Source organism: Schistocerca cancellata, chromosome 7, assembly GCF_023864275.1.
Source record: "Schistocerca cancellata isolate TAMUIC-IGC-003103 chromosome 7, iqSchCanc2.1, whole genome shotgun sequence".
In the NCBI taxonomy this organism is placed as follows: Eukaryota; Metazoa; Arthropoda; class Insecta; order Orthoptera; family Acrididae; genus Schistocerca; species Schistocerca cancellata.
This window is the reverse complement of record NC_064632.1, coordinates 560,151,610-560,164,854: the sequence shown is the minus strand read 5'-3', so window position 1 is coordinate 560,164,854 and position 13,245 is coordinate 560,151,610. Positions and strand designations below refer to the sequence as shown.

The 13,245-nt window shown below is 41.3% G+C and overlaps 1 protein-coding gene across 1 annotated transcript in view; it reads right to left on the bottom strand.

The window, feature by feature from the left end:
* The window catches only part of LOC126092904 (uncharacterized), a 930,835-nt gene that overhangs the window by 572,215 nt on the left and 345,375 nt on the right, over positions 1–13,245 (bottom strand). The window contains exon 3 of the mRNA XM_049908633.1: positions 5,911–6,043. Coding sequence (XP_049764590.1) covers positions 5,911–6,043 — 133 coding nt within the window. The remainder of the gene's footprint in view (positions 1–5,910; positions 6,044–13,245) is intronic.

Sequence of the window (13,245 nt, the reverse complement as noted above, 5' to 3'; positions counted from 1 at the left end):
AGAGTAGGACAAACTTGAGCTCAGACTAACATGAGCAGCTTCATCGCAGAACGATAGCTAGCTGGCAGTCCAGCTATGCATCATAATTCCGGTCTCGAATTCCTACACTTACTCATAGACGGTTTTCCTTCATCCATTAGGCATATATCGACTACACACAACAACCAACACCCAAATGTAAGTTCTGAATGAGGTGCCCACTGCGCAGTCTTTCTTTTTACAAGGTATTCCAGTAGGAATATCGATATGCAGCTTTATGACAGAAACGATCATTTGAAGCATAATAATCAAATAAGCGTGGGCTCTAAAATGCATACCTTAAGAGCTGTGAGCACTTCTTCATCTTAGGTATTGCAAAAGAAACTTCTTCTACTGAAATCCCTTTCCTTTCTCTATTTTGAGAGGAGGTAGAACGCACCGAAAAGAAGAAAATATTGTCAAGTAAACATGGGCTTTAAAATGCATATCTTAACCGCTACAAGTACTTGTTTCGTACAAGAGATGTGGTTCCAGTAGCGGAAATGAACAAGTGCCCATAGCTCTTACGGTATGCGTTTTCGAGCACATGTTTACTGTACATTTTTTTCATACTTCGGTTTCTACTACCATCTCTCAAGCTACGGAGCTTTCACATTATCTAACATCAAGAAGCAATCATAGCTCTTCAGATATGAATCTTAACGCCTATGTTTACTGGACTATTGGTGCTTCGAATAATCATTCCCGTCATAGCCATGAATTCTGAGAATTCCATCTGGGACACCCCGTCTACAGAACCTAAATGGTGTTACACCTACCGAGATTAGCTACGAAGTGCTTTGACTCCTCCCAAAAGTGGGGAAAACAGTGAATCAATATCTTGAATCGAGTATGGAGACAGTGCATCATTAATCCATCTATGAAATTAGCAAGAGTAACGAAAATTAAGGAAAAAGCCACGTACAATAATAAGGTAGAATCTTACAGACATGTAACACTGTTAATATGCACGCCCAAAACATTGGAATCGATAATTAGTATGGACTGGAGCGGTGGCCGGAAAAGACAGCTTTCTGTCACCATAACAATTTCGGTTTAAATGTGGAGTAGGCACAAACGAGGTTTTCATGTTTTTTAACAACAGACGATCAGAAATCTGTCTGTGGAAATAAATACTTACTGGCAAATTTAACGGAGTTAACAATGGACTGAGATCTGCCCAAATGAGTTGCTCAAAATATACAACAGGTGTTATCACATCATCAAATCATCATCTCAAATGGCTTACAAACAACCAGACCGCGGATGAGAATTTCTGGATCTATTTTGTTCCCACTGCTTTTCAATAACTGTAGTATGGATAGGGTGTGATAATACTTGGCTCTCAAATACGGTAACTTCCTAGAAAAATCGTGTAGGTAGATCTCCATCAGCATATGCACTAGACATAGATGTGCAGGCTTCAGTCAAATAATGCCAGGCTCATGCAAATTTGCAGGCAGGAAAACTGCTCACTATTTAGGGTTGTAAATAGTCCACATACTGTTACGGAGTCACATGCTAGAACAGTAACACAAAAATCTGAAACAGTGATATCCTACGAGAAAAAGCAGACCCCATTATGCCTCGAAGCATTTACAGAGCACTTATGCACATTTAAACTGGACAAGATACAGTGTAAAGCACTAGGCAACAGAGTCAGCGTAAAGAAATCGTCACGCGCTGCCGCCGTGGGAGCTTTGACCATGCGGCTGCGTGTAGCCTCGAACACTGTATTTGTCGTGGGATACTTGTCCGTTACTCTTACTCCGTACTGAGCTGTGTCCTTACGTTGCGATAAGTTTCATCAAAATAGATGCACTCAGTCCACGACTATTTTCCACTGTCATTTCCCTATGCTCCGTCAGAAGTAAAAAACGGCGATTCTCACGCAGAACCAACCCAAATCATTCGCAGACACACACTGAACTATGGAAGGTACGTATGAAGTTGTGTGTTCACCCAATTTGATAATAACATCACAAATGAATTGGTCATTTTTAAAAAGGCGTAAGTCACGTTTCTTAGTGGTTCATATATTATGATGATAGATCTATCATTTGTATTTAAAATTGCATATGTAACACTTCGGTTGCCTTGTTGTATGGAATTGGAAATCATGTTTCGTTTTAAATGGGCGTAAGTCATTGACATGCGGCCTTTTAAAACTGAATACCTAGGTACGTTCCCGTAAGTGCGAACGGTTGAAGAACTGACTGCTGTGTGCCTTGCGTTCCCAGATTGTGATCTGTTTATTAAGAGCAAAATGTGGCAGGAAGGATGTGTTTATAGTTATACTGCAGATAAGATGTGAAGAAGGATAGGACAAAATCCACTTTGTTAGAAGACTATCAAAATAAAAATTTCTTGGTTTGAAATACATAAATCACAATGGGAAACCAATTCAGTCCAAACAACCCAGGCTATCTTGCAGGTAAGCTGGTAATTAGCTTATGCATCGTCTACAGATGCGTAAGTTCCATTTGGTGCTTGTTATTGTATCAAATTAACCAACTTAGTATGTTGCCGTTGATGAACACTGCCGTGTTTTACATTCTTGCTTGCATATTCTCCTATACGTAACTGTGTTCCTTTGTATTTTCCCAGGTGCAAGGAAAGATGTTTAGAACATTTTGGAAAAAACAGCTCCACACACATCTTTACAGCGTATATGATGTTTCAACAAAGCATGAGCCAGACCTGTTCCTTCAAGGGTTAATAGTGTGTTCACCAATGAATCAGAAGCGTCAAAAAATAAATGAACAACCTGTGGTAGTACAATCCTCTAGAATCACTTACCACGTTTTAGTAGGCTTATCTCGAGAAGAGGTGTGTGCCAAGAATTTGGTTCAAAAGGTTAAAATGGCTCTGAGTACTATGGGACTTAACATCTGAGGTCATCAGTCCCCAAGAACTTAGAATTACTTAAAGCTAACTAACCTAAGGACAGCACACACAACCATGCCCGAGGCGGGATTCGAAACTGCGACCGTAGCAGTCGCTCGTTTCCAGACTGAAGCGCCTGGAACCACTCGGCCACAGCGGCCGGCGTCAAGAGTTTTTTCGTAGTGTTTGACATCAGTGAGGAGTGAGTTCGACGAATAAGGCAACTGAAGGTTGCTGGTAAAACTCCAGAAGACAAGAGGGGTACAATAGTTAGTCATAGTCTTGCCTCCTCTGTCCATGGTAAAGTAAGGGAACGTATTCAGTCCCTGTCATTGCAGGAATCTTACTACTGTTCTACAAATGTGTTTAGGCTTGTGCAGATTCAGATGTCAAAATGAAGTGGAAGTGGTTCTTGGAGACGTGTACTGATATCAAAAGAAGTTTCTAATTCTACTGGACTTATTTCAAGGAGAATTTCAACTACTGATTTGGGCGGCCTGAGGTAGACACCTACTGTACATGTGAAGAGTAGAAGTTGAAGCTTAGATCACCACATCTCAATGATACAGCAAAACGCGCAGCAGCTGCAGAGCTTGCGATACACCGACTCCAAATTAAAAAAGTAAAATTATTCCGTTCTCACCTATGAAAATTCCGATGAAGCCAAAAGAGAGCTGCATCTATCATCCCTCGCATTTGATTATATGGAAAATGTTAGTCAGTCAAAAATACCAGTAGAGGATGTACTTTATCTCACGAAAACCTCAGTCAGGGCTCTGCATTCAGGACATAAAGAAGGGATTAAGCACTTTGTATGTTTATCACAAAGGAACCAGTGGAAAGGTTGCCAGTGAAATATGTTTCTTTTTATGTGATTATCTCAAATTTATCTCTAAGTACATCACAGATCTTTGGCTGTTCTGTGATAACTGCACAAGACAGAACAAAAACCAAATGCTCTCTGGAGTCCTATATCACTGACAGATTCTGGACCTTTCAGACTTATTCAACAGTGAGAGGATACAGCTTTTTTATCGTTGGATCGAGACTCTGGTATCAATTCAAAGAAGCTTCGACAGAATGATAGGACAACCATTGTTCGTCAAAGAACACAGCACATTCTACAATATAGTACAAAACCTGGAAAAATTATAGTTACGTAAGTTGACGCGTCTAATATTGTGGACTTTAAATGCTGGTAGACAAAATATTATAAGAAGAAGACAGTTTCTGAGGAAACAAGGAACAAGTCAAAATGTGACAATAGCTTTGCAATCAGCAGTTTCTTTCACTTCGTGCATTCGAGTGCCAGAGATGGGTTCATAAGAAGTTCGATATGTGTCAACGGGTTAGTGAGTCACACATTCATTCCGTCTACCCAGCAGGACGGGTGTCAATTAAAGTGCAGAGAATTCAAGAGTTAGAAAAGGTGCAGCGGTGCATTCCCAATGAGAATATGCAGTTCTACGAGGAACTGTTGAGCTGACAGCTGTCTACTGACAGCAGAACAGCATATGACGATGACTGAGGAAAAGTTCATTACAAGTGAAAAGACGTGAGTTCTGTGTACCATTCCCAAAACTGCTACATGTTTCTATTGCAAGTTTAAACTATTATATTTATTTTCTGTGGCTTAGAGTCGGTTTTGTAACATTTAATTCACTAATGTGATCAATTATCAACATATAAACCTATGAGTTCAAATTTTCTTTCTTTTCGTGTAGGTCAGTTATTCTAATGTTGGGGTGTCAGTCTTCTCTCCATATAATTCTTACCAGAAAACAATCTTATCTGATATGTATGTATCGCACCCAGTAAGTGGCTTCACATAATCTGTCTCTGCTTGCGCAGACGTCTCCCGAATAGTACTATTTCTAGGACCACTATAAATATATTTTTCGATCTCATATTCCTGTATTCCAGATAAATAAATAAATACATAAACAAAGCAGCATAGGAGTCTCAGACTTCCGGACCTAATCAGATGGATCGAAACTTTAACTCTGAAGACGCATTATCAATTTTTTGATAGGTTATAAATTTTGTGCATACAAAGAGTGTTTCTACGTCAAAATCTCTATTTAAACAGGTACCGTCGGTTCATCGCTGTATTTTCGTGCACCAGGAAGAAACCACGAGAGATGAAGAGAATCGCAAATACTTGTCTTCGACGTATCAAACTTCGTAACTTTTCCTGACAGAGTAAGTTATTACCACTAGACACGAAGGCACGAATTTTTAATGGTGAATGCTCAGTTTGTTTCGAGCTAGCAAAATTTACATCATCCTATGTGAAAATCTTAAGTTTCGTTTTGCGATTTTTATTTGACCTTCTCGCCAAATAATGTGTATTACAGAAAAATAATCGTTTAGTTTTCTTCCTCCACGTCTTCTGTTTCACACACACACACACACACACACAGACACACACACATACAAAGCCCTGCACATTTAAGCAACAGAGAGAGTAATGCGTCTCAAAATCTGTGTTTAAAAAAGTATTTAAACAGCCACCCATTACTGCAGTTACTCGTGATGGGAAAGTTTGAGAAAAATGAAATTTGTCTGGAAACGACTTCATCGCAATATGCGCATCTAGACCACGAATTAATAATTCCTCTACATTAACTACTATGAAATATAAACCACTACGAGCATTTGAAATGGTTGTAACATATATGATTAATCACAGGCTTGTTATGGCAAGCTACTGACACTCATCACAAATATTCACGAATGTGGAGCTATGAGAGGGGTAGTTTTAATAGTGTGTCGTAATATTTAACGGCGTTACACTATCCTGAAGTACCTGTCATAAAATTGTGCCCTGCTGTATGACTGTGCATTGGGACGAAGTTTAGCGCCAAGTACTCATGATACTTTTGCACAACACTCCGCCGTTGTGCATATATTTTCCTTGGATCCTTCCGCTCTAATATAACTGGCGGGTAATTTTCTGAAAGCAGTAGAAGACCGTTGTATGACAGAGACTATGGGGCTACTCACCAACCACGTGCATGGTGGCGGACACCGTCTTGGTGAGGAAGGAGGCGTCGGCTGTCACCTCGCAGCTGAAGTTGCCAGACAGGCTCAGCCCCACAGACTTCAGCACGACCTGCGTCGCGTTAGACGACGACAGCTGAAACACAAAAGCCATTCCTTGCATTTACTTACATGGTAAGCAGTAATACACCGTTTATACAGGGTGTTTCAAAAAAGACCGGTATATTTGAAACGGCAATAAAAACTAAACGAGCAGCGATAGAAATACACCGTTTGTTGCAATATGCTTCGCACAACAGTATATTTTCAGGCGGACAAACTTTCGAAATTACAGTAGTTACAATTTTCAACAACAGATGGCGCTGCAAGTGATGTGAAAGATATAGAAGACAACGCAGTCTATGGGTGCGCCATTCTGTACGTCGTCTTTCTGCTGTAAGCGTGTGCTGTTCACAACGTGCAAGTGTGCTGTAGAAAACATGGTTTATTCCTTAGAACAGAGGATTTTTCTGGTGTTGGAATTCCACCGCCTAGAACACAGTGTTGTTGCAACAAGACGAAGTTTTCAACGGAGGTTTAATGTAACCAAAGGACCAAAAAGCGATACAATAAAGGATCTGTTTGAAAAATTTCAACGGACTGGGAACGTGACGGATGAACGTGCTGGAAAGGTAGGGCGACCGCGTACGGCAACCACAGAGGGCAACGCGCAGCTAGTGCAGCAGGTGATCCAACAGCGGCCTCGGGTTTCCGTTCGCCGTGTTGCAGCTGCGGTCCAAATGACGCCAACGTCCACGTATCGTCTCATGCGCCAGAGTTTACACCTCTATCCATACAAAATTCAAACGAGGCAACCCCTCAGCGCCACTACCTTTGCCGCACGAGAGACATTCGCTAACGATATAGTGCACAGGATTGATGACGGCGATATGCATGTGGGCAGCATTTGGTTTACTGACGAAGCTTATTTTTACCTGGACGGCTTCGTCAATAAACAGAACTGGCGCATATGGGGAACCGAAAAGCCCCATGTTGCAGTGTCATCGTCCCTGCATCCTCAAAAAGTACTGGTCTGGGCCGCCATTTCTTCCAAAGGAATCATTGGCCCATTTTTCAGATCCGAAACGATTACTGCATCACGCTATCTGGACATTCTTCGTGAATTTGTGGCGGTACAAACTGCCTTAGACGACACTGCGAACACCTCGTGGTTTATGCAAGATGGTGTCCGGCCACATCGCACGGCCGACGTCTTTAATTTCCTGAATGAATATTTCGATGATCGTGTGATTTCTTTGGGCTATCCGAAACATACAGGAGGCGGCGTGGATTGGCCTCCCTATTCGTCAGACATGAACCTCTGTGACTTCTTTCTGTGGGGACACTTGAAAGACTAGGTGTACCGCCAGAATCCAGAAACAATTTAACAGCTGAAGGAGTACATCTCATCTGCATGTGAAGCCATTCCGCCAGACACGTTGTCAAAGGTTTCGGGTAATTTCATTCAGAGACTACGCCATATTATTGCTACGCATGGTGGATATGTGGAAAATATCGTACTATAGAGGTTGCCAGACCGCAGCGCCATCTGTTGTTGAAAATTGTAACTACTGTAATTTCGAAAGTTTGTCTGCCTGAAAATGTACTGTTGTCCCAAGCATATTGCAACAAACGGTGTATTTCTATCGCTGCTCGTTTAGTTTTTATTGCCGTTTCAAATATACCGGTCATTTTTGAAACACCCTGTATTTTCCACATGATAAATTCATTATACTGTGTGGACGAAATAAAACTGGCCGACAACATATTCTTTTCACCTAGACATAGCTAACCCACCTTACATTAGCTGCACTGGTTGTCTATCTTAAGGTGCGTGGTATACACTCTAACACACGCACAAAAAATGGTGTATCACGAAGGAATTATACAAATGAAACGGACATCGTTAGATTTGAGACACATGTATACACAAACAAATGATTACAGTTTCAAAAAACATTTTTTTTCCAGGAGAAAGAGCTTGACAAATTGGGCAAGTCATTAACCTGTTGGTCCAGCTGTGTCAATTATGCAAGCAGTTGTTCGGGTTAGCGTTGACTGATAGAGCTGTTGGATGTCGTCCTGAATCATATCGCCCCAAATTCTGCCCAATTGGCGTTTTTGAGGCACGAGCTGGCTTCAGGCCTGTGTCCGAAATTCTCCAAACGTTCTCAGTTGAGGAGACATTCGGCGAACTTACTGGCCAAGGTAGGATTTGGCAAGCACTGAGACATGCAGCAGAAACTCTCGTTCTGTGTGCTCAGGCATTATTTTGCTGAAATGTAAGACCACGATGGCTTTCCATAAAGGGCAACAGGACGAAGTGTACAATATCATCACCATACAGCTCTGCTTTAACGGTGCCGCGGATGACATCTAAAGCGGCAAAGATATGGTATACCAGACCATCAGTCTTGGTTCTTGGCTATCTGGGGCATCTACAGACACATCTTCGCTGGTTAATGGGGCTCAGTTCGAGCGGGACGTATCACAGGAGACAAATCTACTCCGGGCAGTGAGATGTCAGGCCGAAGACGTGTCTGGAGGCTCCCCGTGCGGGGGTGGGATAACCATTGTGTGTGTCGCCCGTCATACTGCCCGACAACCAGGGGTGATGGTCTGGGTTACCAGTTCTCTTCTTAGTGGGACCCATATGGTTGTCACCCCCGCCAACCTTACAGGACGTTGGTACGTCGACGACATTCTACGCCGCATTTTGCTACCCTTGTTGGCAAACCATCCTGGATTACATTTCGGGAAGACAATACTCGCCCACACACGGCGACACTTTGTACGGCTTGTCTTCGTGCTCGGTAAACCACACGTTGGCTGGAAAGGTCGCCGAATCTCTCCCCAGATGAGAACGTTTGGAGTATTTGGGGCAGCGCCATGCAACCAGCTCGTGATTTTAACGATTTAATGCACCAACTGGATACAATTAGACATGATCTTCTTCACTAGGTCGACCATAAAATCTATCAGTGACAGGTAGAATAACTGCTTCCATATGGGCCAGAGATGGACCAAGGCATTATTCACTTACCCAATTTGTAAAGCTCTTTCCCTCGAATAAATTATTCAATTTTTATAAAATCTTAATCATTTGTTTGATGGATGCACGTCACATCTACCCATTTCGTCCCATTTGGATGATTCGTTCGTGGAGCGTCAATATTTTATGTATTAGTGTGTATTATCTGGGGGAATTTTATTTTGCATACACTGTATTACCGCGTACTCGAAGAGACTCCAACATCTGCCAAGATCGTGTACATCAAGAATACAGGTTCCATTCGATTACACACGGAAAAGTTAAGAAATGGGGTGACTGCTTCTGTGAAAATAAGTCATCTCACCTAACATTATGCGGCATAGGAAGAGGCCTTCAAATCATTATACTGGTTCAAAAAATGGTTCAAATGGCTCTGAGCACTATGGGACTTAACAGCTATGGTCATCAGTCGCCTAGGACTTAGAACTACTTAAATCTAACTAACCTAAGGACATCACACACATCGATGCCCGAGGCAGGATTCGAACTTGCTACCGTAGCCATTATACTGGTATCAACTAGTAAACGTATAACTAGATCTTACATGAACAACTTCCGACGCGCAGATGACACATTCTTGTTTGTTTCGTAACGAGAATCCTTACAGAAAAAATGGAGTAACTCAACAAAGGAGCGACTGTAAGCATGAAAATTAATATTACAATAACACCAAAATATATTTAGTCTGTTTGCCTACTAGCAAATAGCAAAAATTTACAATAAAGTTATATAAGAATATAATGAATTTGACTTTGCGTTATTTTAAACTCAAACGCATGGATTCGTTATTAAATAGACAAGAGAGCTCAAACGTCGGGAAACTGAATTCTGTATTCAGATGCAAAATCACAAAGTGCCTTACACAGAAGCCCTGTAAACTGTTTACACTGCCTGCACTTACTTACAAAAATGAAACGTGGAAGTCAGATACGTAAACACTCCTTAAAATGTTAACAACGGAAACATGTATGTAAGTCGTAACACATAGCGACAAATAACAAACTGATTAGACAAAATAAAGAAAGGTCGACGTAACAGTGACCGTTAAGAAAATAATATAGAAATGAGTTAAGAGTGTATCAAGACGAAACTACTGTCGACTGGTTAAGGAAATTGTGTTTTCGATTCCTCGTAATAAAAAAAAACAAAAAATGTAGAGAACAGAAAAATGAAATGAGAGTTCAAGATATAGAGAATCAAGAAAATGGATGCGATAAGTATTAAATCGTAAGGTGTGGAAGGGCTGGAGGGAGTTACATGCAGCAGTGCTTGAAAAATGGCTAACGGTGAAATATATCTCAAGGAGTACAAAAACATTAGCAGGAGAAATACGTACAGTGCTCTACCCGTCGTAGAACGTTACAGCACATTAATTTCCGTTCTGCGTGAGTACAACCGCCGTTGGTGCACTTCTATGGGTATCTCGGCGTCAGTAAAATTATGACGACATCCTCTATTGTTTCATAATGCGTGAATCTCATTTCCCTCGGTTCTTTTTTAATGATTTTTCGTTTTTCTAAAATGGTTCATCATTCTCTTTCTGATAGTCTCTATATTGGTTGGACCGTGATGTAACGTCCGTGATTAATCTTAAAAAAGGAAGATGAACTGCAAAATTCTAAAAGGTATTTACATTAGATATAACTCTACTCCTTTCCAGAATACACTGAAGCGCCAAAGCAACTGGTACAGGCATGTATATTCAAATACAGAGATATTTAAAGCCAGAATACAGTGCTGCGGTCGGTAACGCCTAAATAAGACAAAAAGCGTCTGGCGCAGTTGTTGGATCGGTTACTGATGCTGCAATGGCAGGTTATCAAGATTTAAGTGAGTTTGTACGTGGTGTCATAATCGGCGTACGAGCGATAGGACACAGCATCTCCGAAGTAATGAGGAAGTGCGGATTTTCCCGTACGACCATTTCACGAACGTACTGTAAATATCAGAAATCCGGTAAAACATCAAATCTCCGACATCGCTGCGGCCGGAAAAAGATCCTGTAAGAACGGGACCAAAGACGACTGAAGAGAATCATTCAACGTGACGGAAGTCCAACACCTCCGCAAACTGCTGCAGATTTCAATGGTGCGCCATCAACAAATGTCAGCGTGCGAACCATTCAACGAAACATCATCGATGGGCTTCGCAGCCGAAGGCCCATTCGTGTACCCTTGATGACTGCACGACACAAAGCTTTACCCCTCGCCTGGGCCCGGCAACACCGATGTTGGACTGTTGATGACTGGAGACATGTTGCCTGATCAGACGACTCTCTTTTCAAATTGTCTCGAGCAAATTAAGGTGTACAGATATGGAGACAACCTCATGAATCCAAGGAGCGGGACGTGTGCAGTAGGAGTGATATGAGACGCCTGATACTTCCAGATACGTCTGTGACAGGTGACATGTATGTAAGAAACCTGTCTGATCCCCTGCATCCATTCATGTCCATTGTGCATCTCGACGACACGGGCAATTCCAGCAGGGCAGTGCGACACCCCACACGTCGAGCATTGCTACAGAGTGGCCCCAGAACACTCGTCTGAGTTTAAACACCTCCTCTTGCCACCAAACTCCCCAGGAATGAACATTATTGAGCATATCTGGATTGCCTTGCAAGTGCTGTTCTGAAGAGATATCTACCCCCTCGTACTCTTGCGGATTTATGGAGATCCCTGCATGATTAATGGTGTCAGTTCCATCCAGCACTAGTTCGGACATTAGTCGAGTCCATGCCACGTCGCGTTGGGGCAATTCTGCCTACTCGTGGGAGCCCTGCACGATGTTAGACAGGTGTACCAGTTACTTTGTCCCTTTAGTGTAAGATAACACACAATGAAAACATACAACTTGTAATGGTCGCCTGGTCGTTGATATTGCTAAATGCTATAATCGCACTATTTCACTCCCATTTACGGAGCTTGTTAGCACTTGATGTTAGGTTGGCGCCATTAAAATGCATTGTGTTGTAGTAATCGCTGCTACTTGCTGGATTGCTGCTGTCTCTCGATGCTGATGTTGGCTCTACATCTGGTTGTCTAGGGTTAAAAACATGAGGTCCCGTGTTTTTTATGTGCTTTTGATGATAAAGAACGAGCGAAACCAACAAATATGTAAACTTCAAATATTTATTACTCTGGTGGCCATCTTAATTCCACTGTCCACCAAAGACCATGACTCAACACAAAGTAGTACTTCCGTTACATGTTCTTTGCATTGTTTATCCAGCTCAAACAATAACACACAAACACACTTTACCAAAGTGACATTCCGACTGCCTCCCGACCCTCCTTGCTGCTTGTATTTATAACATTGTCAAAGAACTACTAAAAAGAGATATAGTTTATAAGTCACATATACATCTGTTATCATAATTTGTGCAGAAAAGTTATTAATTTGCATCGAGTGACATAATTTAACATGTTATTAAAATGACAGACAGATTTGTTGGCTTGACAGAATAATTCTTTGTTACAAAAAGGCCGTTTTTTAGAAGTTTGTCAATTGACTTCTCTAATTTGCATAAATAAGTAAATAACATGAATTATTAAGAATTACATTGGTTTTCGTCTAAAATAGGATTGATTTCGTGAATACTGAGTGAAACCGCCCCTAGTGAACAAATAGGTTTCACTGGGTGATTTTTATTTAAGGAGATCCAAAATACCTAAGTTGGTCACTATTTTTCGTACTTCATATTAATTATTTAAGATGGACTTTGTGTTTTTACATGATGACATTTGCTGTATCAGTGATCAAGTGATATAAACTTTTGTGTGGGTCAGTTACTCAGTATAATTTAATGGGTTGACTGTTTATGCAGACATGCTATGCGATCATTGTTAACATACACAATAACTTTTCTATAATCATAAATACTCATTAAACTGGTTGAATTTGGAGGGTATCGCATACTTCGGTAAAGTAAAGCCTTTAATATTATCCGTTACAAACTTCTAGTGCTGATATCCCAGCATACACTACTCACTGGTGGTAGTGGAATCAAGCGATTAGTGTACTCTGGGTCATTAGCACAAGGTTTTGTATGTTTCAATAGCGCGTTTTTTTAGAACGAAATTTTCACTCGGCAGCGGAGTGTGCGATGATACGAAACTTTCTGGCAGATTGATACTGTATATGGGACCGAGACTCGAACTCGTGATCTTTGTCTTTTGCGACCAAGTGCTCTACCGACTATTTTTTTTTTTTACTTCATTTTGTTCGATATTGTTCATTGCGTTTGG